The sequence below is a fragment of the Hermetia illucens genome, chromosome 4 (assembly GCF_905115235.1).
Source record: "Hermetia illucens chromosome 4, iHerIll2.2.curated.20191125, whole genome shotgun sequence".
NCBI lineage: Eukaryota > Metazoa > Arthropoda > Insecta > Diptera > Stratiomyidae > Hermetia > Hermetia illucens.
Window position 1 is genome coordinate 97,242,127 of NC_051852.1, and position 26,509 is coordinate 97,268,635.

The following is a 26,509-nucleotide window of genomic DNA, read 5'->3' on the forward strand; positions in this document are numbered from 1 at the left end:
CGCTGTTAACAAAGGTTACTAAGTTTGAACCGAAAACTCGAGGAAAAACGACTGATATATAAGCAAAAGCACGACAAAATGGCTTTGTACATAATTTCTCCTGTGCATCCAGTTGTTGAGTATAGGGAATTCGCACAATCGCGCATTTCAATAACACTTCAATGAGACTACTTAAGTTTCATTACCATACCATACCAAGTGATAAGCCTACAGCAATGGGACAGAACGAATACAAACACAAACAATGAAGACGACCTGAATTCGAACCTAGGGTATCGGCATCGAGAGATCGACGGGCACTCTTCTATTTAGAGGAAGGAACCATCTGGTGAACCAGCCAATAACTCTGCTACGAAGCCCCATCTGCATTTAGAGGATGTAATCCCTTTAATGAAATCTGCTCTTTTAGATGAAAGACAACTCATTCGATTTGAACTTACCCTTCCTTCTCCTAACTCTTAGTTCCGTTCTTTGGAACTACTAGGTGTCACCTGGGCCGCCTGTGACCGCCAACGAAAACAGAAAATGATTTGCGGATTTTCTCGGGGAACGTGCACTCCCTACACAGAATAAGAGCACCAGGCACAGCTGCTGTTCGATCTGGATGAAGGCAGTCTGTACGTCCCGGGTCGTTCTGCCCATGATGTCGATATCGTCAGCATAGGCCAGTAGTTGGGTGGACTTAAAGAGGATCGTAGTTCTTGCATTTACCTCAGCATAATGGATCACTTTCTCGAGGGCCAGGTTAAAGAGGACGCATGATAGGGCATCCCCTTGTCGTAGACCGTTGTTGATGTCGAATAGTCTTGAGAGTGATTCTGCTGCTTTTATCTGGCTTCGCAGATTGGTCAGGGTCAGCCTAGTCAATCTTATTAGTTTCGTCGGGACACCGAATTCTCTCATGGCTGTGTACAGTTTTACCCTGGCTATGGTATCATAGGCGGCTTTAAAGTCGATGAATAAATGGTGCAACTGTTGTCCATATTCCATCGCTTGCTGCAGAGAAAATCTGATCTGTTGCTGATTTGCTTGGAGTGAAGCCTCTTTGGTATGGGCCAATGATGTTCTGGGCGTTTGGGGCTATCCGGCCTAGCAAGATAGCGAAGAATATCTTATAGATGGTACTCAGCAACGTGATACCTCTATAATTGTTGCACTGTGTGATGTCTCCCTTTTTATGTATGAGACAGATAATGCCTCGTTGCCAATCGTCAGGCATTGATTCGCTGTCCCATACCTTGAGCACAAGTTGATGAACCATTTGGTGTAACTGGTCCATCGGCTCCTGGCGACTTATGATTTTTTAGCCGATGGATTGCACAGACTGTTTCTCCTAAACTTGGTTTCTGATAGCGAATCAATGTCTGACTGACAACGAGGCATTATCTTAGTACCATTTCATCTCGTCTCTCTCATCCACCCAGAACATTATCGGTCCATACCAAAGAATCTTCATGCCATACAAATCGGCAACAGATCAGATTTTCTCTCTCTGGTAAGCGAAGGAATGAAATATGGCTATCAGTCTTCGTTGATTTTAAGCCAGGGTAAAACTCTCCCGACCAAATTGTTAACACTGACCAATATGCGAGGCCAGGTAAAAACACCAGGATCACTATCGAGACTATTCAACATCAACAACGGTGTAAGACAAAAGGATGCTCTTATTATTCATGCTTTTAAACCTGGTCCTTAAAAAGTAATTTACGATGCTGATGTAAATGCAAGAGGCACTATCCTTTTCAAATCCACTCAACTACTCTCCTATGCTGATGATGTCGACATCATGAGAAGGACAACCTTTATCCAGATCGACTGAATGACGCAAGATCTTGGGCTAGACATTAATGAATGCAACAACAACAAAATAGACCGCATTAACATCACCTGAAGATGGTTATCCAGCATTCTCAACGTGAGATCGTATCGAGGATCAAACTGTGACTCCGACCAGAAAATTCACGACAATATTGCAAGCAATAACACAAAACAAGCCTACAAAGTAGTGAAGAGCCAAAAACATGGGTATCAATCCAAAATCAGCCTTTGTAAAAGTAAAACTGGGCATTAAATGGGGATGAAAGTGAAACATGTGAAAGATAGGCGTCTTATTTCAAAGAACCTAACGCCGCACACACAACTCAATCACCAGAACTTACAAGAATTATGTTCGAGTATAATGGAAACATTAAACCGTCAACATTTCAAGAAATAGTCAGCCAACAAATGTCGAAAAATTAATAAGGCGCCGAGCATAGATGATAGAGTGACTTTCGAAAATTACAGAGGCACTACTAAACTGAACACCTATAATACGATTAGTGAATACCAAGGAGGTTTTCGGACTGAAAGACCGATAATCGACCAGCTATTTACGTTCAAGCAGGTGCTATTATAGAAAAATCCCGGGAATGCAGCATTCGTTGAATTTCAGCAGGCATATGACAATATTGATCGAAATGTTTGTACAGTACATTAACTTGATTCTTGACTTGGGAATTTCAGCAAAACTGGGAAGCCTTACCAGAATGGCAATGTCCCACACAACAGCGCAGGTCAAAATTAACATTAGCCCGACAGATGCGTTTGAAACAAAAAGCAAGTTATACAAAAGTTGCCTGTGGACTCAAAAGTCACGCTCCTCTGTAAGTCCACTAAATGCTACCGATATGAAACATGGACCCTAACACAAACTTCCGAAAAATTGAACAAAACGAGAGCACGAACAATGACAAATAAGATACAACCATGATTTGTTCCTTGAAGACTCCAAATTAATCAAACTTTGGAAGCTGCAATGTGCTGGTCACATTCAACGTATGGACGACATTCGGATACTTAAAAGTTTATTTGAAAGAAAAAGGACGAAGACCGATATGAAAACCCCGATAGCGCTGGGCAGATTCTATTGACGAAGACAATTCGGATGTCGAAATTGGAGGACGTGATCGATAAATCGAGATGAATGAAGGAAGAATATCCTGATATATTTTAATTTGTGTTAGTATATGATTGGTACTTACCACTTTTTTCTTCTTGACAGTCTTTAGATTTTTCCCCATTGTTACTATCCAAATAAATGCTCGGCAATATCTCACCATTTCCACAAATTGCGTCCTTCCCTTCCAAATCATTAGGTTCAATATTATCGATTAGCGTCTGCACTTTAGAATCCAGTCGACTTTGAGGTGCTGCTAGTGACGAATGCTGTACTACTTTAACGATTAGCTTTTCCTCCACTTCAAGCGCAGGTGCTTCTTCATGCACTAACTTATCGACTACCACAGTTTCTAATTGTGCGTCAGATGTATAGAAATGTTTTGGTCGTACTGATTCGTCTCTGCACGAATTAGATGATGTCACGATGACGTCTTCAAGTTCCGACACTGGTATAGGTAACGGCGATTGCGATCGTTCTGATTCATCATCATTTGGAGAAGATGAGTTCACTAAATTTCTATTGATTGAATATGGTGAAGGTTCAATGTTAATTCCAACTTCATTTTGATTTTGTATATAGTCTACAGCATTATTGTTTTCGATATTTTCAAGATCGGCCGGCGATATGGGTCCATTGTTATTGTCAAAATCATCTTCAATTAAATTTTCCTGAAAAGCATTAAAATCATTATACGATTTTCATTTCAATAGCAGTAATCTTTCATATGTATATTCATTACGGCCTTAAAAGTCCAAATGATAGATACACAAGCCTTATTAAGCAAAACATTTAAGAAGCACAAGCTTCAGCAGTTTCTTATACTTACATTACTATTACTGACTGGTGGTGTAGCAACGGGAGTATGCCTTTGAGCTTCTGGAGATAATGCTCGGAATATTGGATACTCTGTTTTGCTTGTATCTGGGACAGCGGACTCATTGCGAAATTCCTGTTAAGCGAAATTTTTAATGAGATAAACCAGAATATATTTATAAATGAAACCTAAGATGGCAAATCGCTTTAAGCAGCATTCATAAGTATAAAAAGTGAAATGGAATAAACACGGGAAACTTTTAGATAGGATTGTTAGTAAGCGTGCAAAGTAGTTATAAGACAAGGAATAATTTCGCCCAAAAAATGCGATGGTAGACCATTTTTAAAAACAACCTAAACCACTCTCAAAATAGAGGAAAGCTACTTTAAATAACATCAAGATCAAGTTGAGCAAACTAGTTATTGGCCATTGCAAGAGGGGATGGAAATTCAATTGCAGATTTACTCTTAAGCGACTAAAAGGAGAACAAGTTTGTGGAAAAGAAGCCTTTTAATCCTGAAATTTTTGTCCTCCTTTTTTAGCTACAAAACATTAATCCGAAGTGATGATGATGATATAATTTAATAAATGTTTAGTGATCTGTAGTCAACGTCGGGCTCCCAATATCGCTGCTCTGGGTTCGAATCCCTGTCGCCATAGGTGTGCGTTTTGTGTACGGTTCGCTGCAGTGAGCTTATCACTTGCAGAGCATTAAGGGTGATGATAGTGAAACCGAGCACAATTTGACTATGCGGATGTCCTACCCACCAAGGATTGAACAGGAACAGTAGTCAGTGTTCAGACAGAAGTCAGATAAGATTGTAGTGTTTTGGAAAATCTTCAGGAAGAAGAATATAATGTATTATTGACGATTTTTTACAAAATAGCGTCAGTAGTACTGTTTAAACAACAAGCAGCAGAACTCGCTTTATCACCATTTAAAAGCATAAAAAAGTTTTTCCGTAGACTACATAGCCAGTGAAGTATATACAATATAATTTTAGAATTTTCTTCGCAGAAGGCTAAGCCTGGGAAAAATACTTTTTTCAAAGAAAAAAATTGACTTAAATTGTTTATTAAAAAAATTTTCTTCATCAATTACTAAAATAAGCAAATGAAGAATATGCAGCTACATTTCTCATTTCGATCGGATGAAAACTCTGTGAGTTCTACTGCTCGCCGATTTCGAAAACATACAATATTTCATTTAATTTTCAACTTTTCTTTTAACTTCACTCTGCTATCTAGCACCGTACAATTACTCTTCGACAGCCATATTTTGCTCTTTCGACTCTTCTGGTTGTAATAATGCTGCTTTAAGAAAATTTCAAGTTGTTTTTATGCAAAAGCGTTACTGATTATAAATCTAGGGATGTTTTAGCATATCTTCAGTCAGTAAAAAAATCCCAAATATGACCCCTTAAATAGATTTTGAACCAACATATACATTATGAACTATCAGAGCAGATGGAAGATTGATTTAAATTATTAGGTTGTTGCATATGAAATGGCCGTTTTGGCAATCAAGTGAATTTAGTTGCGATTTTCGTTTATCAAACCACCACCAGTTGGCGTTGTTGGTGTTGAATATTGAAGTATAAATACTCCTACATTTAATCAAGGAGTCATTTCAGTTTTGACCATCGTTGGAATAACAGAGAATAGAAAGAGAAAAAAGGATGGAAAAAAGCTAAGAGCGTATACTTTTTCTGTATGAGTTCAAACTCGGTTATAAAGCGGCGGAGGCGAGCAAGAACATTAACACCACATTTGGAGCTGATACGATAACGGAACGAACCACACGGCGGTGGTTCGAAAAATTCCGGTCAGGCGACTTAAACCTTCGAATTGAGCCACGTGGACGTCCAGGACCATCGATTGACAACGGCGCGCTGTGTTTGCTAGTCGAATCCGACACACGTCATTCTGTGAGGGACATTGCAGAGAAACTGGGTGTACACTATTCGACAGTTTCCCGGCACTTGCAACAACTTGGAAAGGTGAAAAAGCTCGACAAATGGGTTCCGCATGCCCTTACGGAACAAAACATGGCGCTTCGAATGGAAATTTGCAGTTCTCTACTCACCCGCAACAGAACCGATTCCTTTTTGCACAGAATAGTGACATGTGATGAAAAGTGGATATTATACGACAATCGTCGCCAATCAGCACAATGGCTAGATGCTGATGAGCCACCGAAGTATATGCCGAAACCGAGCCTCCATTCCAGAAGATAATGGTGACTATTTGGTGGTCTACAGCTGGAGGACCTACGCGGCCAACTTTCGCCACTTTTCCTGCTCTTGGGAAAGTTTTGTCCTCGTAGTTAAGTGTAGTCAACATAATCTTCCTAGTTATCCCCTACTATTCTTATAAGGAGCGAAAAAACTAAGTGTAGATAAAGTTAAGACTTCAATGTGTCACGTTAACGATAAAACTGCATCACTATAAAAAAGAACTAGATTGCAACTTTTCCTCTGGTCATTGCAATACGATCGTAACAGCAAAATAAGTATGTGCCTTCTCTTTCAGAAACATATTTGGCTGTTAGAACCATTAAGGCGGGTGTTCATGAAATACGAGTTTCAGCGCAAAACCACAGCATCTGACACAGCTCGGAAAAATGAACGGTGTGCATGATGCTGAAGTCACTTCTCGGCTCACAGTAAGTCGTTGATTTAAAAAGTTTGCGGATGACGAGCCACTAGGCAGGCCTGAGACTCAAGTGGACAACGATGCTCTGAAGGCCATAGTGGAAGAGGGAATCCTGGGAAAAGTGCCCTTAAGTTGTTGCTCGGTGTTTCTAAGAAAACAATCTTGCATTATCTGACGGAAATCGACAGGCCGAAAAACGGGACAAGTCAAAACCGCTCAAATTAACCCATGCGCTGAAACAAACACCACTCGACGCGGGCCTTTCTTTCTTGAATCGCAACAAAAAAGAACTACTTTTGCAGCACAAACATTTTTCCCGAAACACGATATTCACAAAAAGAAGACAATGTCTACTGCAAGCAACTAGCAAATGGACCAATCCTTTGGCTCCCGTCCCCTTGCATGGTAACGCTCAATTACATTCCCCCAAATTGAGTGTGCAAAACTGCAGGAGTTGGAGTTGAAAACCCTCCGTCACCCACCATACTCGCCAGTCCTTGCATCCATCGATTATCACTTCTTTCGAAATGCGGGCCATTTTTTGCGGGAAAAAAGTGCAATTTCGGAAAGGCTTTGAAAAGAGCTTTTCAGCAGTTCGTGGTTACCATTAGGATAGCAGAACCGTGCCGATAGTACGACCGACGACTTTCATTAAAAAGAAATAATTTAAATAAGAAAAATTGCTTTAATTTGGATTTTTAATTTATTTATTTCGCAGGAAACGACCCAATAATAGTGTACAGTGCTAGTCCCAGAGTACTCATAATTGTAGAAGTCAAATAAATAATTTGACAACTTGGAAGAAATGGAGCATACTTTGTACATGTATCATACCGCATGCATTTTCATATTTCATTTGAAGAAATATAAATATAGCTTTCGTGCCAACTAAGAAACACAATATTCGTGATAAGTAATAATCTCTTAACAATTGTACTCTAAACAAATTCAAGCTTTCTTTGGGCAATTTTTTATTTAATTTTCAATGTGAAATTTCAGTTATTTCATTTTTCCCAAAGCAGTTTCCACCCACGGTGAATAAACTTGATGATGCATACATGCTCGATAAGATGCGATTTATGGAATGGACTTGTTGGTAAAGCTTTAAATCTGTAAATTATGAAAGGCTTCTAATTTACCATATTTAGAAATACTGCTGAACAATAATTTGTCTTCTCAAATCTTGATCTCACCAATTCAATCAAGAAGTGTACAGTTGTTATATTATAATATACTATAACTCCAGCAAGGGAGCTAACCACAAAGACCTGCACTTTCGAGTAAATACGCCTCCAGAGGGCTATGTTGATTCTCGCACTACCAGACCAAACCCCTGGTCTGGTATCAATTGCAATATGTGCAAGTTGACATTGGGTACGTGGGGTAGGGACTTCCAGTATGTAGGACGTAATATATGCATATATTATGTGAGAATATCCACTTTCAAGTGATATTGACATTCAAAGTCTTGAATTTGCACAGAAGCGACAGTTTTGACCTATTTGTTAGTAATAGTGCACCAGATTTGGTAGGATCATGCTCTATGCTGTAGCCTACATTGCTTTCGTGATTTTAGGAGGAACTTAAGGGGGGTTTTCCTGCCAATTACTAAAAATTATAGTAATGTACTATTATTAACTTTATTTGAACAGGTATCGGTATAGACGGTATTTTGGGGCCTAGGCACCATACAATGGCAGCCTCTCAGCTTTTTTTAGATTTTTCGGTTAAGTAGTTTCTGAGAATGGGTTCGTTAAAGAAATGACCACTTTCGACCCTCCGCACTCCCTGCCTTTCCAACAAATGTCAAAACTAAGACCAGCTTCGGAAAATACTAACGGAGACCTTTGACCACATGACTATATTTGGTGAAAAAAATTACACCTCCCTTTTTCATGTAAAAACTTTTGAACAGAAACAAGAATCCAACATGGCCCAAAAACGAATCTTATGATTTGTATATACACAATACGTGTCCGGATAGCTGAGTGGTTATCCCACAAGGCTGTCGTACGGAAGGTCGCGATTCAAATCTCACTGGTGGCAGTGGAATTTGTAGCGTGATTTAATGTCGGAGACCAGTCAACTCAGCTGTGCATGAGTACCTGATTTAAATCAGGGTAATAATCTCGGGCGAGCGCAATGCTGACCACATTGCTTCCTACAGGGTACTGTAATCCTGTAGTGTACCGTTACGATCTTGAATGAAGTGCTCTAACACACTTCAAGGCCCTGATCCAATATAGACTGCTATGCCAACGATTATGATTATTATTACTTGAATAAGTCTTTAACACTTTTAAGTAATGTTTTCAAAATAAATAAAAAAAAAAACTTTTTTGAACCAACAAGACTTAACTGTTAAAATTAATGAATTCAGAATCTGAGGCTTTATTTTATTAACAAATTAATGGAAATGGAAGCAATTTACCTTTTTCAACTTTTCCTGAAAATAAATTTCAAAGAAATCGGCAAAAGGAATCAAAAGCATTTCGTTTTGATAACGATATTCATACAGAATTCGAAAGTACTTTTCATGAACTATGAAGCTAGTTAGAAAAAGCTTAATAACTAGGTCAAGGATCTGCACGGATGCAAATTCATATTGCAAAATGCAATTAAGTCCTTGAATCATCTTCGTAAACATAGTGTTAACCCATGTCCATTCATGCTCATGTTATAAACATTTAAAAGTATGCATATGTTAGCTTTTCGAGATTGGTATTGAGTACGAATTGAAAGAACTACTTTTGGTGAACTTGAAAGAGAATCATTTCCAACTATGATAAGAAATGTTAAAAATTAGTACGCTCAGCTTTGAGTGAAGTTGAAAAGCATATAAAGTTCATGAAATCAATACGAAAGGAAAAGGCTTGAGGGTTAAATTGAGGAGCAACCAACCAAATCAGAAAATTAAAACGCTTTGCAAAGATGTGAACGTTAGTTCAAGGAACATGCAGTTAAATGACACAAACTTGACATGCACGAAATACAAAAGGAAAATGTGGAAATTGTGCAATCAATACCTTTCGATCCATATCATGGTTAAGCTGGAGTGGATAATACATTTTAGAACAATACTTCCATAGATATATAACAAATGTACAAAAGAAAAACATGATATTATATTGAGATAAATCTTAAGTCGGTTAGTTTCATTACAACTGGAAGGAAGGTATATTACCTCAAATCCTTTCTTTCTTCGTCGACAGCATACGCATCCGGCTATGACTCCGCCAAAGCTTAGAAATATTAGCGCTCCCAGAAGAATAACATTTGGATCACCTGAAATGGAAAAGTAAAAATATTTTATCCAAGATGTAGTTTATATTATTTTTTGAAGACTTAAGGCGGCAATGGCAGTATTTTTCTATAAGAGAGAGCACAGTGGAAAATCTTACATTCCTACAGATGTCACAGGGCCAGTTGAAGAAAAAAAGGTACTATAGCCTAGATAAATGGAGACAATTTAAGGGACTCAAAGACATAATGAACTGACAAAGTAGGCGTTGTTAATATCGGCCGCTAGTAACTACAACTGAACACATTTTTTTCACAAAATACGGTATATGTGAGGTATCACATAAAATTAACTCGTATAACCGGCGGAGTTGGAAAAAAGTGCAATTTCTCACATAAGATAAACACAAAACCGGAAACGTCGAGCTGTTTTCATTAGGTTTATGAACCCTTGAAAATTCATCCTTCAGAGAAGACTTGACAGTGGATAGTTTAACACCAAATGCTGGTACTAGTTCCACCATTGTGGATGTAATGTCCTGAGCTACCTTTGAATCTGTACCATCAGCTTCCTACTAGCAGATTTCAACATCGGCTATAGATGATGCGTGCATACATCATGATTATGGGAATGTATATCCAGCGATCCCGTTGTGGTAAATCCCCATGTCTTACCAATTGCAGTTCTACAACACCACAGCAACCTGCAGAACTCATATTGTTCCTACATATGAGGTGTTTATGTTGGCTTGGAATCGAGTCGCACTCTTAAATACTGGACTGCATATACCAACTGGATTTGAAGCCCCTGCAAAGTAGCTAGCGTGTCATTCGCCCACTTAACATTCTTGGTAAATACAGGGTGCGGCAGCATAACTTCCTTTTTTAAAATGCGCGCTACTCAGTTAGTTGATGTCATAGCGGAGCGCTAGTGGTCTCGTTCAAGAGGGGATACTGTAAAGTTTTGTCCGGACACGGTTCAGTCGCCATCATGCGTTGGAATAGTGAGGAGCGTGCCTTTGCTGTTGAGGTTTACTTTTCAAGCGGATGTTCGGTTATTGCAACACAGCGTGCATTTCGTCGTGTGGGTCGGTTAACAAACAAAACATGCGCTACTGGGCTGACACCAATCCTCGAGAATTGCATCAAAAGCCTTTGCATTCACCCAAAGTCACAGTGTGGTGTACAATTTCCTCAGCTGGAATTATTGGTCCCTGGTTTTTTGAGGAAAATGAGGTTACAGTGACAGTGAATTCGGACCGGTATGTAAACATGCTACAGAATTTTTTTCTCCCACGGCTAGAAAATTTGGATTTGGAGGACACTCGGTTCCAACAAGACGGTGCAACAGCACACACTTCAAGAGCATCGATGGCTGTTTTGAGGGAACACTTTCCAGAGCGCCTTATCTCAATTAGAGACGATTTGGAATGGCCGGCACGCTCTGTCCCCTTGTGATTTTTTTCTATGGGGTTTTTTGAAATCCCGTGTTTATGTGAACCGTCCAAGAACCCTACAGGATTTGAAGACCAACATCCAAGAAGAAGTTGCCAACATAACACCTGCTATGCTAACAAGAGTCATGACAAACGTCAGAAATCGGTTTACGCAATGTATGGAGAATGGGGGACATCACCTAACAGATTTGATCTTCAAAACAATGTAAATAAAAACTTTAGACATGTACCTACATTATAAAAAATAAATAAATATTTTCCGATGCATACAATAGTTTTTATTGAGTTTTGAAAAAAGGAAGTTATGCTGCCGCACCCTGTATAACTAATCCAGTTTCACCGTGGGTCCATTACGGAAGCACCAACTCTGGATCAGCTGGAAAGTAGCGCTGAAGCGATCACATCCACTTTTCTCAAACTTGCCGATAATCGGTTCTCCAATTAATTAATCATGTTAACTCTTTTAACTTTAGCTGACCGTATAATTTTCCTGGATAGTTGCTCAAAACAAGTGGCCCACGCACTATAATATAGGATTTTTTTGCTTCTAGAAGTTAGTGCGCTTCAGTATAAACCACAACAATAATCGCTCTCGAACACGCTGCTTCCGAAGACAGAGATGAGGTAGCGTATAAAAGGTGGTCTTTATCCTTAGGATAGCGCGTAAACCACACCTATGCACTATCATACTCGGTCTGCTGAAATGCGATTCAACTCTCCCCAGGACTTTCTGAGAAACCCGCACTCCTTCTCTGTTGTTCTGTGCCATCTTGTAAGAACGGATTCAATTACAAGGCGTAGCAAAAAGGTGTCCACGTGGGTTTGGAGCTTTTGAGCGAAATGGATCACTTCCGTTGTGCTACTCCCATATAACAATACAGACAGAACATTAGCACAGAATAGTTTCAACAAGAATAGATCTTGGTGTTGAGACTTAGAACGTTTTTATTGGTGTCGAGACTGATAACATTGGTTTTGTTGGTGTTTATCTTCAGTTCAAATCTACTTGCCTCTCTTTAAAAATGAAAAGCCACTGGGCCAACGTCCATGACTCGGTTAAAGAACAAATAGACGTGGAGGTGTTTGGGAAAAGATGTTATAGTCCATTAAGATTTAACGTAATGCAGCAAGTGACATTTTGCGCCAACATATATCGTCTTGATTATAGCGATACATTCCCTGTTCCTAATGTCGAAAGTTTTCACAAATCGATGAAGAGCAGGTGGAGTGACAATCTAAATTCTCTCTAAACTCGCACTGCACCAAAATGAGTCGTATATTGATGAGGTCAATGCAGGAGGATCTAGAGCAAAAACCAGCCTGCTCACTGTCGATCAAGTTTTCGAGATACTCTTGATGCGTTCCAGAATTATGGTCACGGATTCCCAGGATTTTCATGTGAGTGGAAATGGCTGATGCAGCGATAAATAACTCTTCAGGGTGACCGTCCAGCATAGCGGATTTACGATGCAGTACACTGATGTCCGAAATGATTTCTTTTCTGTTTGGAGGAGCATTTATCATCCACAAGAGGCGAAATTTCATCGGATGTGATATGGCTACGGTTAACTTTTCGGCTGCTCGTCAGCGTGGATTAGGAGTCGACCTCTTAAGAATGTCTTTCACAAGCCCATCGAAACGTTTACGACCACATGCAAGTTCCAGGATGATTCTCGTTAATACCATTAACGAGGGGAGTGCACATATTCCAGAACCAATCATAGTCCCTTTTCAATAGCCAAGGTGAGGCCAGTCCCTATCCGAGACGTTGTTGGCGTTCCGGTAGCAGAAAAGTTTCGAGTTTTTCGAGTTGCTAGCCCAAAAATTGCTATGCCTTTTAGTCGTCTAACTGCTTTTTGCACGAAAAGCATTTTGAAACCATGTCAAATAGAGTTTATAGTGTAAATTACATCTGATGGAACAGCCTAGCGGGGGTTCCAGGAAAACCTAATCTACGACTCAAACATCGACAATCTTTCCATAGCTCACGAACTGCACCTTTGCACCTTGGACAAACGAAATCATAGGTAATTTTTTTTTCGAAAATAACAAAGAAAAAGCTATAAATTTCTTCAGTAAAAATGACGAAATTATAATCATAGATTAATCCTACCAAATCGACCTATTTATCTCATTTGTAGAGCAACTTAATGAATATCGGTAACATCTACATGAATTTGGGCCATAATTTACAAATTTCCCATGTAAACATGACTACCACAGTATTCAGATCTATCTTGTTTGGTTTGCTTTCCAAGAGGATGCCTAAAAAGTATTATATATATTAATATTGCGTATTCTGCTATGGACGACAAAGGAATGCCTATCATGCGTCTTCTTTAACCTGGCCCTCGAGAAAGTGATCCGTGATGCTAAGGTAAATGCAAGAGGTACGATCCTCTTTAAGTCCACCAAACTACTGGCCTATGCTGACGACATCGACATCATGGGAAGAACCACCCGAGACGTACAAACTGTCTTCATCCAGATCGAGCAGGCAGTAATTGGCACGAGATCTTGGGCTGCACATCAATGAAGGCAAGACAAAATATATGGTGGCAACGTCAGCACCGAAGACGAACCAACCAACAACATCAAACCGCACTGGTCAAACAGGAAGAATAAGGATAGTAGAATACAACTTTGAGACCGTTGATAATTTCTCCTGTCTAGCTACGATGATGAAATCCGCGCACGGTTGATGTCAGCCAACAGAGCCTATTTCAGCTTACAAAAACTGCTCCGCTCGCAATGTCTCACCATAGGGTCAAAGCTCTTACTGTACAACACTATGATCTTGCCAGTCCTCATGTATTCCTCGGAGACTTGGGTTCTTAGCAAGAAGAATTGCGAACTCTTGGCCGCGTTCGAGAGAAGAATCCTCCGAAGAATTTCTGGCCCCCTACATAAAGATGGACGATTCTGTAGACTACATAACGACGAAATCTATGAGCGATACCATGACCGTCTGGTTGTAGATAAAATACGGCTCAACAGGTTACGGTGGGCAGGTCACTTAAATCCGTATGGATGAGGATGATCCCACCCGGAAAGTCTATAAGGGCAATATCTATGGTAGAAAAAGAAGACGAGGCAGAGCCTGCCTAAGATGGAGCGATGGCGTAGGCCAGGATGCCAGACAGCTTTTAGAGATATCGAATTGGTGGACCTCGGCGCAAAATCGGGATATCTGGAGTTCCTTATTAAGGCAGGCATAGACCGAATACCGGTTGTTGCGCCGTTGATGATGACGATTCTGCTATGGAGCTGAAAAACAAGTCGGAATATCTGAAGCTGGTCGCTTCAGGTATAAAGGTTTTGTGTTCATCGTGTGTGAGAAATATCCTATTCAAGTTTTCCCATTCACGTATACCTCCAGTTCAAAATATTCATTCATATGTATTTCCAAACTCCAGCTTCGTCGTTCATATGAGGTCACCATAAATAATGATGACGTCATACACGTCTTAGAATGCGATAATTTTACGTGAAATACACAAATTCCGACCTTCTATAACCTTGTTAATAATAGTTGCATTTTTGTCAAATTTTCCAAGATTATGCATTATATTATTACTTATAACCATACCAACTTTTTCGGGTAAATTTCTAAAATTTGTTAATATAATATTATTAACTTTATTTAAGCAGATATCGGAATGAGATGTATTTGGAGGCCTAGATTTCGTATGGATGCACGATTGTGATTATTCAGATTATTCGGTTGGATAGGTTCCGAGAACGAGACCTATTACACCTTCTCCCCTATATATTTCTGCCGAGAAGTACTAATTAGGCCCTTTCATTCTGTACCCTATACGATCACATTCTGAAGAAAAATTAAACCCCCCTTACAAATGTACGGTGAGCCCCCTTAAACTAAACAGAAAACGGCACCACTTGCTATATGCAAAGGGATTCACGCACCACATCTTCTTACCAAATTTCGTGACAATTGGTTTAGCCATTCCCGAATAAATGGAGTGTGACAGACAGACAGACAGACAGACATCGAATGGATTCTAATAAGGTTTCGTTTCACACAAAACCTTAAAAATCGAAAATATGAGAGCTCTCAAATAAAGTCGGGAGTTGAAATTTTAAGCCGGAACTATAATAAGCATAAGCGGCAAGGTACTTGAAATCCGTCAATGAGAATTGAATGTAACTGTCTATATTGGACGAACATCGCGAAATGTTCCCCTCCGAGAGTTTCGTTAAACTTCCAAATGCCAAGTATTGAAACTAATCAATGCGATTAGGGGCAAGAATATGTTTTGAGAGATCTCTAATTTACGCTCTTTAAAATCTTGACATTATGATACAACCATTATAATTCCGGCTTTACAGTAGCGATGGGGTACTGAACGATTATGGACGTGTTTACTCAGGGAGGTGTGGCCCTTCCCAACGACCAACAGCATAAATGTACTGTGTGTGATGCTGTTTTTGCGTTTTACGTTCTTTATTTCTCTCTTCAATACAAAATGATATACAAATGGAACAATGTAGGATTTTTAGTTCAAGCTCGGGGAAAAACTCTTAGAATGTTCAGGAAATATTGGAATCTGTTTATGAGAATAACGAACTAAAAGCGATTCTTCTCGAAAGGACCAACTTCAGATTGTTGATGAAAATATACAGTCGCCTGTGCTTAGTGGTCACAGATTCTTTGTCCGAATGATTGCTGGTGAACAACTATGGAAAATCGTTTGGGCACATAATTTTAACAAAACGTTCGGGGGAAAAAAAATATATGCAAAAAGTGCTAACTTCTGACGGAAAGCTTGAGAGAAACTCCGATCCAATTCTTGTATTTCTTGAAAGGATTTTTGACAACAAAACATGGTCGAGCATAACATCGAAGTGGAGCAAGGAAGGCAAAATATAAGCAACAAACAAAAATGTCAAAAATATGATCACAAATCCACCTTTTGATATTCGAGGTGTTGCATATCATGAAATTGGTTCTCACGGAAAAAACAGATCAGTACAAAATTTCAGAAATATTTAAAAAATGGCTGTTTTGGCGATGACCTTTCCATTAGGTAAGCAGCGTTTTACAATCTTATTGTCAGTCAACCTTCTCCCCATGTTAATCAAGAACTCTTGGAAATCACATCTACAAATTCGCCTTAGTTACAATCAGAAAAACGTGCAACTACGCTGGAAATGCGATTAATTGTGAAATCGAAAAAAACGAAATTCTAGACTTAATATGGTCCAAAAATGCAAATGCTTTAGGTAACCAGATTAATTTTGAAGTCCGTTTCAGGCAGATGCCTGTATAACGTAATTGCATTAAATCATTTCTACTCAGAAAATGCATACGCTACTTTACAGCGTGTAACTTGTCTGATCAAAAGATTTCCATTTAACATTAAATAACTAATTTAATAACAGGTGAAATGGCCGATTCACATCTGCAATTTTTGCCATTACGTGCCCGTTGTACGAAAGCACAGAAAAGTTCACTGCCCATTTTTCCACTGGTTGAAATTCACATTTAGAGGCACAGCGCAGAGAATTAATTGAATTTGAAGTGTCTACAATAGACTGCTCACGGCACTACTTTTAAAATTAAAAAGTTCATGATTCATTTTGATTGAATAATTTCGATTTGTCGAGAGCAGTCAACCGATCTTTGATTTCGTTATTAGTTAAACGTATGAGAAGAAAAATGCAGTTTAGACATTTATATCACAAACAGTAATTTATTAAATTGAATATTATTAATTTTAAAATTGGGATTATGCGTGCCTTAATTAACATTTGAAGATTTTATGAATAATTATTGGATGAAAGTTACATTATTTCGTATCTTTGGTAAATCCTTAAGTTCACAAGCATGTGACAAAAGAAAGCTCTAATCTTTAAATTGACTTTGTAATACTAATGACATCCACTAAGGAAACATGACGAAACTTGGAAGTGGCAGCGTTGCGAAGCTCCTCATTCAGGAATAAAATGAATTCGACGAATAAAAGAATGGAAGTTCTAGAAGACTTGTCTGCCTACCACATGCAATCTTTTCGGAAGTGATTAAAAATTCAAGAGTAAGCACCACTTGTACAAAACCTCAACGACTACGCAGCGGTCTTCCTGATTTTCTCTAGGAGTCGTCGCCTTTTCATCTCTCATAAAGCGGTGTCACCCCAATTAGCAGAACTCGATTCACATTTCTCCACATTCGATCATACTGCGGCTCGTTCACCTTGGACGACAAGTATCCATCAATCATAAACTCTGCGCATGTGGAGGCCTTCTGCGGGACTTCGTAGTTATTCTCTCGCCTCACATCATAGATATTGCCAGACTTAGTTTTGACGATAGAGTATAGACTTTTTTTCCTAGTCCAAATTGAGTCTCTTTATGGAATCAAATCAGCGACTTTACACTGATGTATCCGAAATGTGGCATCTACAATGTATTCTCATTCCGATATCGACCACGCCTGTCCTTGAGCCCTTGAATTGGCTCCTCTCGTTCAAAGTAGAACCTATGGTGGTGTTCATTCTTTCAACCCGGCGGTTGGCTTATGGGAAACCTGCCGGAATGCGTAAATTGTTGATTCTCTTCGTCGTACAATATTCCTCAGCTGAAGTATGAAACAATCTCCTTTCTGTTATAGTAGTCCTCAATAGCTCATCCTTTATGTTAGTCATTTGACTTTACTCTTTTCAGTTGCCTCATTATATTAGAGAAATCAGTCAATTTTCGGATCTTAAAGGATGAAATCCGAAACTGTTTGGTTCGTAAAACGCCGCTAATGGTTTTTATGCCCTCATCTTCTTGTAACTAGTTCTTCTGATTCAAAGATAATGACTGAGAACGCCAGCTTGGGCAATTTTCGTTTTAGTTCGATGCGCAACTTGGTCAGATACTTTTCCATGAATTTTCGATTGAGTATTGTCACAACCTTGAGTCCGCCCTCCACTTGATCACGGCCCGCACCAATTGGAGAGGAACTTCCTCCCATTGTTTGTGGTCCACGGACTCTTTGATTTGTCGAGTACCTAAAATCTTTCAAAAGAGACTACTTGAATTGATCAGAAGCTATCTCAACTCTGCCCTGCAATCAGCGTGGCCGAAATGGTTACAAGGTTTTATTCACTTTATATAGATTTGAAAACAGGTCATTAGGTTGACTTATATCGAACGAAAATCCACCGAGCAATAAAAAATTAAGGGGCAAGTCTGCTTCATGAGGTCAAAAAAGTCGGGTAGTTACTAGTGGACCAAAGAACGCGTATCTAGCCGGCATTCTTTACTTGAAAAGATAAGGGGCGTTCAACACAGTAGGTAAAGTTCGACTATTATAAGGATCAGAAATAGCCGATAACTACTGAAAGTATTAGAAAAATATTTTTTTATCGAAAATGTAATTGGAAAAAAATAATGAACCTTTGAATTATTACAGTATAGCATAGTTTTAGTTCGGTGGTCAAGGGGTAGTATAGGTCCCAGGGCGAAACGTGGATTGATACCCACGATGGAGCATAAAACCTGGGAAACGCCTGCTGAACCAACACCAACAGCTCTACTGCCAAACCCTATCTCCACCTCCACGTGGTGATCGCTGGGAATTCTTTCTTTATGAAAAACTGTAGACGGAGAAGAATGAAGGCGAGTCCCCAGCGCCTAAAAACGGGACAAAATTTACCAACTGGTTCTCCAGGTTTGGGGTTGGGTAGGGCTGACAACCCTACACGGAAACCCATGTTACGAAGCCACGAAAGGAGCCTCAGACAGGATGGATTTTACGACGAACCCGACAACGGATTAACGATTTGGGCATTTTCTTATGGAACGTGGGCTCCCTGTACAGACCGAATGCTGCTGAGCAGCTAGCCGATACCCTGTCCCGATATAAGGCTGATGTAACAGCGTTACAAGAGATGCGATGGACAGGGACCGGTTTGATTGGCAACGAGCCATTATCTGTCTCATACATAAAAAAGGAGACATCACACAGTGCAGCAATTATAGAGGTATCACGTTGCTGAGTACTATCTATAATATATTCTCCTCTATCTTGCTAGGCCGGATAGCCCCATACGCTCACAACATCATTGGTACATACCAAAGAGGCTTCACTCCGGGCAAATCAGCAACAGATCAGATTTTATCTCTGAGGTAAGCGACGGAAAATCTGTTGGAATATGGACATCAGTTGCACCATCTATCCATCGACTTTAAAGCTGCCTATGATAGCATCATCATCATCATCAACGGCGCAACAACCGGTATCCGGTCTAGGCCTGCCTTAATAAGGAACTCCAGACATCCCGGTTTTGCGCCGAGGTCCACCAATTCGATATCCCTAAAAGCTGTCTGGCGTCCTGACCTACGCCATCGCTCCATCTTAGGCAGGGTCTGCTTTGTCTTCTTTTTCTACCATAGATATTGCCCTTATAGACTTTCCGGGTGGGATCATCCTCATCCATACGGATTAAGTGACCCGCCCACCGTAACCTATTGAGCCGGATTTTATCCACAACCGGACTGTCATGGTATCGCTCATAGATTTCGTCATTGTGTAGGCTACGGAATCGTCCATCCTCATGTAGGGGGCCAAAAATTCTTTGGAGGATTCTTCTCTCGAACGCGGCCAAGAGTTCGCAATTTTTCTTGCTAAGAACCCAAGTTTCCGAGGAACACATGAGGACTGGAAAGATCATTGTCTTGTACAGTAAGAGCTTCGACCTTATGGTGAGACATTGCGAGCGGAACAGTCTTTGTAAGTTGAAATAGGCTCTGTTGGCTGACAACAACCGTGCGCGGATTTCGTCATCGTAGCTGTTATCGATTGTGATAGCATAGCCAGGGTAAAACTTTACACGGCCATGAGAGAATTCGGTATCTCGACGAAATTGGTAAGACTGACTGAGCTGACTATGACTAATGTGCGAGGCCAAATAAAAGCAGCAGGATCACTCTCAAGACCATTCGACATCAACAACGGTCAACGACAAGGGAATGTATCTTCTTTAACCTGGCCCTGGAAAAAGTGATCCGTGATGCTGAGGTAAATGCAAGAGGTACGATCCTCTTTAAGTCCACCCAACTAGGCCAGTGCCTATGCAACATTGTTCTAGATTTTTTGAATGCTTGAGTGCCATGCCCCAAACGAGGGATCCGTGGGCCAAAAAGTTGTGAGAGTAAGTTGCTCTCCATTTGGTCCGGTCCAACAGCAAGTGGTTGTGCACTTAGGATCCCTCACTTATCCTAAACAATCATTTAGCTTTAGCCTAGCTTTAGGCTCAAACTATTGGCGGTTTCAATTGGATATAATTCGCACCCTTGGCGTGTTTTTTTCAAATATATAAAGGAGCGTTTGGTTACGGCAACACCCTGCACTATTCCACATGACGTCACGCACAAGTGATCTGTCCTCTTTTTCATACATTCAAAATTGCATATTGTTTTAAATTCACGTTAGATTGTTTATCGTTTTAAATTCTTTTCTATTCTTCTGCCGGAGTTTGTTTATTGAAACATAATATCTATCTTGTCTTCAACAACCGTTTTATCTTGGATTGAAGCATCAAATTATTTTCTAATGTAATTTGAAATTTATATTTTGCTATTGAAAATGCTGACAAAACAAAAAGTGTAATGTTTAAGTGCAGAATAGAATTAGAACACTTCGTGTCAACCTTTAGAACAGTGTAAACTTAAAATTTGGTAGAAATTCATTTAACGAATAAAATAACTTTCTTTTACTCGTTTGTTTTTCATTCCTTACGTTCTCACACATCTGAGAACACAACTGTTTTCCATCTGACACCACTCACGGTCACGCTGCTCCCAGGGCAGAGGTGAGGCAGTATCTGACGAGTTGCCTCTGCCCTGGACGAAACCGTTTGTCCTAGATTTTTTTGTCAGTTTAGTCTAAGAATGTAGATGGCGGTGAGCAGGTGACTTAATCCGTATGGATGAGAAAGATTCAGCCTGGGAAATCTGCAAAGGCAATATCTATGCCTCAGATAGGGCGATGCCGCCCAAAATTGTTCGAAAGTACCGACCACGGAAAATATTAACTGCTTTATTTGAAGTTTCACAAACAAACAAAAGTAGCGTTCTTTCTGAATCTACCTCCCATTGGAGTTTCCATCGCTTCTTCTCTTTTCTTCTCACCAACCAGCGTCCCCTTGTTGGCAGCGCTGAATTCAAAGGTCCCTCTACAATTTTGTACAACTTTCCATTTTATAAAACTTAATAATTTGATCGTCAATTATAGCACAAAAAATACTTTCTGTCAATTCATTATAAACAATAATTATTTTAATATATTAATCTCAGCTCATTATTGATATTTAATACCTTACGATTGGTAACATCATGGGTTGGGGGAATATGATTGTCGGAAGAAGAAAAAGCTAAAGATGGTCAATTTTACCAAAAAAGAACCCATCGACCTTAATTCCGGCGATATCCTCTGGATAATAAAGGGCTAAGCGAAACGAGATTGTGAGATTTTGGAGAATATTGCCCTCCCCTTTGCGGCACTGTGCTTTTATACTCCAGAAAGCGTTGTTTACGTAATCAGCTCATGCTTGTATACAGGATTCTGATGAATCACCTTTCATATAGCATAATGCTTGTCCATGAACTCCCACATTTCCATCACAGATTCGCAGCCAGAAATGAGATGATCCATCTTTCTAACGCCTAACCATATATTCGGGACCAGCCCCTCTCCATACGTCCTTTAATTATGAACTTTTTATAAACACGGGTGGCGCGCCGTCCTGGGTCCCTTCATCTCACCAAAGAGTTCCTCCCGCCCGCAGGCGGCAAGTTCGACAAACCGTTACGAGAAACAATTCACGTATTTATTGTGCGTTGCCTTCGACTTGCATTCATTGATTCGCTCCTTTCTTGACTTTACCCCACTCAAAGAATCGAAAGGTCGATCCTTCAAATTAAGTGTAGTCACCCGTCAATCTATGGTAAAAATAAATGCGTAGTGAATTGATTTGGCTATAAGAACAGAATTTGGGCGATGCTTTCGGAATTTGGACCTGGTAGTCCGTATCTGAAGCCACATTATCCAGATCGGTCTTCCCCACAGTAACATTCCAAATTCAGCAGAGAATCTTTCAAATCACCAACTCTGGCATGGCAGAAAGTCATACTTTATCTTATGCCTTTTAGCATCATTCAGTAGCCAAGGAGGAAGGTATAGCATCATACAAAGCCAGATAGAAATCATTGAATACCATTGGAAAATGGCTCTCCATATGTGGATAGGCTCTTGGGCTTTAAGCATACTGACAACGCGGTATGCTTTCCTTCCATCATTGTTGCCTAAAACTTTGTCACTGTAATTTACGATCCATGTGAAACAGACATAGGATATCGATTAGTCAAATATGCGGGACTCTATCAAAAGGCATAATCTGGATCTAGATTCCTATGGCCCCTAATGGGTTGTCCTGCAGTTGGCCAAGGTAGAAATTCCTCTGGCCGACTAATAAATTGATTTATACTATACTGACCGTGTACACTGGCGAACTCAAACTTTGGCGGAAAAGTCCACCACATCTAGCAGTATGCTATCTTCGATTGTATGCACATCAAACGTCAAACTCCCATTGTCCAAATATCGAACATTAGTCTGATGACAAATGTAAAATTAACTAAATGTTTTATACTGACAATACTTCCTTGAGCCAAAATCTGATCCCATTTTTTCGGCAAATATCACCGAATGAAGATGGTTGAGCATTATACACGAAATTCACCACCTGTTTGACGATCGTCCTCAGTTTACGACGATCTTCGTGGAAATTTTAAGAGAAACGCCAATTTTGCCGGATTTTGGAGGTATCCGTGTTTTATTTTTGCCATGTGAGGCCGACGTCCCCCGTAACGCGTTCGGGGCGGAAGAGGAAAAGTTGCCACGCAGAATTTTGAATATTGTCAGACTCGCATTGATGATCCGTATCTTCTCGACTTGTGCTACTAATGAAAAAAAAAAACAAGTCGAGAAACCGGAAACTGGATGCTTCAGGTATGAAATGTTTTGTGTATTTCTTTTATAAAGACATTTGAGTGTGAATTTGTCCCATTAGTACATAACACGTAATATACGCATATATTATGTGAGAATATCCACTTTCGGGTGATATTGACATTCAAAATCTTGAATTTCCAAAGAAGTGACAACTTTAACCTATTACAACTTTGTTAGTAATAGTGCGATTTCCACCAAACTTGGTGAGATCAAGCCCTATATTATAGCCTACATTGCTGCAAAATTGATGTAGGATGAACTTAAGGGGGCGCTGCAGCCAATTACTGAAAATTATATGAAATAATAAAAAACTTATTGTTTCTTTTTCGTTGGTGTGGATATTTATTCTTTCGAATACCGATATTTCGGGAACCACTTTTTCCCTTCATCATTTCACTCAGATGACAGTAATATACTATGATTAACTTTATTTGAACAGATATCGGTATGGAAGGTATTTTGGAGCCTAGCCACCATATAGTGGCAGCCTCTTGATTTTGTTCAGATTTTTCGGTTGGGCAGTTTCTGAGAATGGCACCATTAAATAAATGATCATTCTCGTCAAAACTAATACCAGCTTCGGAAAGTACTAACCGGGACCTTTCATTTGATACCCCACGTAACCATATTTGGTGGAAAAAAAAATTACAACCTCCTTTTGCATGTATGGGGACCTCTCTTTAAATTCGACGTAACAGGATGTAACCTGTATGCGTGAGCGTTCATAGTTCCCACCTTTCCACCAAATTTGGTGTCAATCGCTGCTACAGTCTCCGAGAAAAATCCGTGCGACGGACAGGCGACACACACACGGACAGACAGTAAACCGATTTTAAAAAGGTTTTGTTTTACACAAAACCTTAAAAAACAATTGTCTTAGGGAGTTACCAATTAACAAACTTAAAAATCACTATAAATCATTTCATCATTATTTGTTTTTTATTTTAAATAAAAAAAAAATCTGTCAGAAACAAAAAACGAGTCGAGAAACTGGCAGCTCGGCGCTTCAGATATGAAAGGTTTTGTTTGCTACTTCTGTGAGTATATTTGAGTGCAGAACTATCCCACTTGTACGTAGCCCGTTATATATATGCATTTAGCATGTGAGACTACTCACTTTAGTGTGATATTCCTATTTAGTTGCAGTAAATTTACACGGTAAAGTCAATTTTGAGCTACTGTAACTTTGTTAGTAATAGCATGATTTTGATCAAACTTAGGTATAATATGCTTCATATTATATTCTATACTACTGCCAACTCTCCTCTCTGCTAACTCTGGGATAAACTTAAGTAGGGTTTTTACTCAATTTCCACAAAAATAAGGAAATATACCATTATTGACTTAATTTGGGCAGATATCGATATAGAGAGTATTTTGAGGCCTGGACACCATACAGAGGCAGCTTCATGATTTTTTCAGTTTCTGAGATTGGGTCCGTTAAAGAAATTATCATTTTCCACCCCTCCCACTCCCCACCTTTCTAACAAATCTCAAAACTAAGACCGGCTTCGAAAAGTACTAATCGAGACCTTTCAGTTGATACCCAACATTTATGTCTATATACGATGAAAAAAAGTTGTACACCCCACTTCTGCATGTATGGGGACCTCCCTTAACCTCAACTTAAAATGATATCACTCATTACATGTCTGGGCGTTCACAGTTCCCACCTTCTCACCAAATTTCGTGTCAATTGGTATAGCCGTTTCTGAGAAAAGTTTATCAACCCTGCTGAGACACACCAAAGAACACCTTAAAAGTTTGATCAACAGAGAACAGAGGTAACAGCTGGGCTGAAAAGTTCGTAGGCTAACACACAGATAACACTACTATTATTAAATCCACATGATTTTTAGTTAACTCTTACCTTTAAAAGGCACGTATAAAAATTCGACATCTGCTGGACTATTATTTTGCAGGATGGAGCATTTTGAGTTAGTTTGAAGAAAATGGATAAGAAGGAATTTCGTGTATTAATATAATGTCTTTTTGGCAAAAGAAAAAAATACTGCTAAAGCCAAAGCTTGGCTTGATAAACATTATTTGGACTTTGCACCAGGAAAGTCAGCCATTAAGAAGTGGTTTGCTAGGTTTAAACAAAGCGAAATGGGCGCCGAAGACCACGCACGCAGTGGACACCCCAAAGAGGCTGTTACCAATATATAATCAATCGATATCATGATCGATGATGATGAAATCCGCGCACGGTTGCTGTCAGCCAACAGAGCCTATTTCAGCTTTCAAAAACTGTTCCGCTCGAAACGTCTCACCGTAAGGTCAAAGCTCTTACTGTATAAGAATATGATCTTGTCAGTCCTCCTGTATTCCTCGGAAACTTGGGTTCTTAGCAAGAAAAATCGCGAATTCGTGGCCGCGTTCAAGAGAAGAATCCTTCGAAGAATTTTTGGCCCCCTACATGAGGATAGACGATTCCGTAGCCTAGACAATGACGAAATCTATAAGCGATACGATACCATGACCGTCCGGTTTTGGATAAAATGCGGCTCACTAGGTAACGGTGGGCGATTCACTTAATCCGTATGGATGAGGATTGATCCCACCCGGAAAGTCTATAAGGGGAATATCTATGGTAGAAAAAAAAGACGAGGCAGACCTGCCTAAGATGGATCGAAGGCGTAGGCCAGGACGCCAGACAGCTTTTAGGGATATCGAATTGGTGGACCTCGGCGCAAAACCGAGATGTCTGGAGTTCCTTAACAAGGCAGGCCTAGACCGGTTACCGGTTGTTGCGCCGTTGATGATGATGATATCAACTAATTTTGGATGACCGCAAAGTAAAGCTGATCGAGATAGGTGAGGGTCTAAAAATGTTATTTTAGCTTTGGATACTACTAATACTTAAATCATCACTTTGCCTGTTCTTTAGCTTTCGATAGCATCGACAAGGAATGCAAAATTAGAAATATTGTACGTAGGGTGACGGTCGGATATTCTGGGAGACTAGTGGCTATTATCAGAGCAACATACGACTGCCGAAGATGTCACGTTCTATATCGAAGTAAAATCCCGGAAAGCGAAGTGTGAGAAGACATTTTGTCGCCGATACTATTCCTTCTTCGTATCCCTGCCGTTCTCCATATTGCCTTGTCCGGATGACATGAAGGACTTCAATGGATCATTACATTTTCCTCAAACATCTTGACTACGATGATGACATCGACTTTCTCACGGAGCCATGGATCTTAGCCAAAAGTCTTTGGACTTGGAGAAGGAGGCAAGCCGCGTTATCCTGAAGATAAACGCCGGCAAAATATCGAAGGCGTCGAACAATTTCTATATTTAGGTAGAATAGCTTTCACCAACGGTGGAATCGAACTTGATATCTCTCGACATATAAGCAGTCCTTTACTGTTTTG

General features: G+C 39.8%; 1 protein-coding gene across 6 annotated transcripts in view; it reads right to left on the reverse strand.

Moving 5' to 3' along the window:
* The window catches only part of LOC119653649, a 78,553-nt gene that overhangs the window by 29,432 nt on the left and 22,612 nt on the right, over positions 1 to 26,509 (reverse strand). For 5 of the 6 annotated variants that reach the window (XM_038058468.1, XM_038058471.1, XM_038058466.1 and 2 more), the window contains exons 2-5: positions 9,595 to 9,695; positions 9,437 to 9,460; positions 3,768 to 3,890; positions 3,024 to 3,609 (exon numbers count right to left, since the gene is read on the reverse strand). In XM_038058468.1, coding sequence (XP_037914396.1) covers positions 3,024 to 3,609; positions 3,768 to 3,890; positions 9,437 to 9,460; positions 9,595 to 9,695 — 834 coding nt within the window. The remainder of the gene's footprint in view (positions 1 to 3,023; positions 3,610 to 3,767; positions 3,891 to 9,436; positions 9,461 to 9,594; positions 9,696 to 26,509) is intronic. The other variant, XM_038058467.1, reaches the window with a different exon arrangement.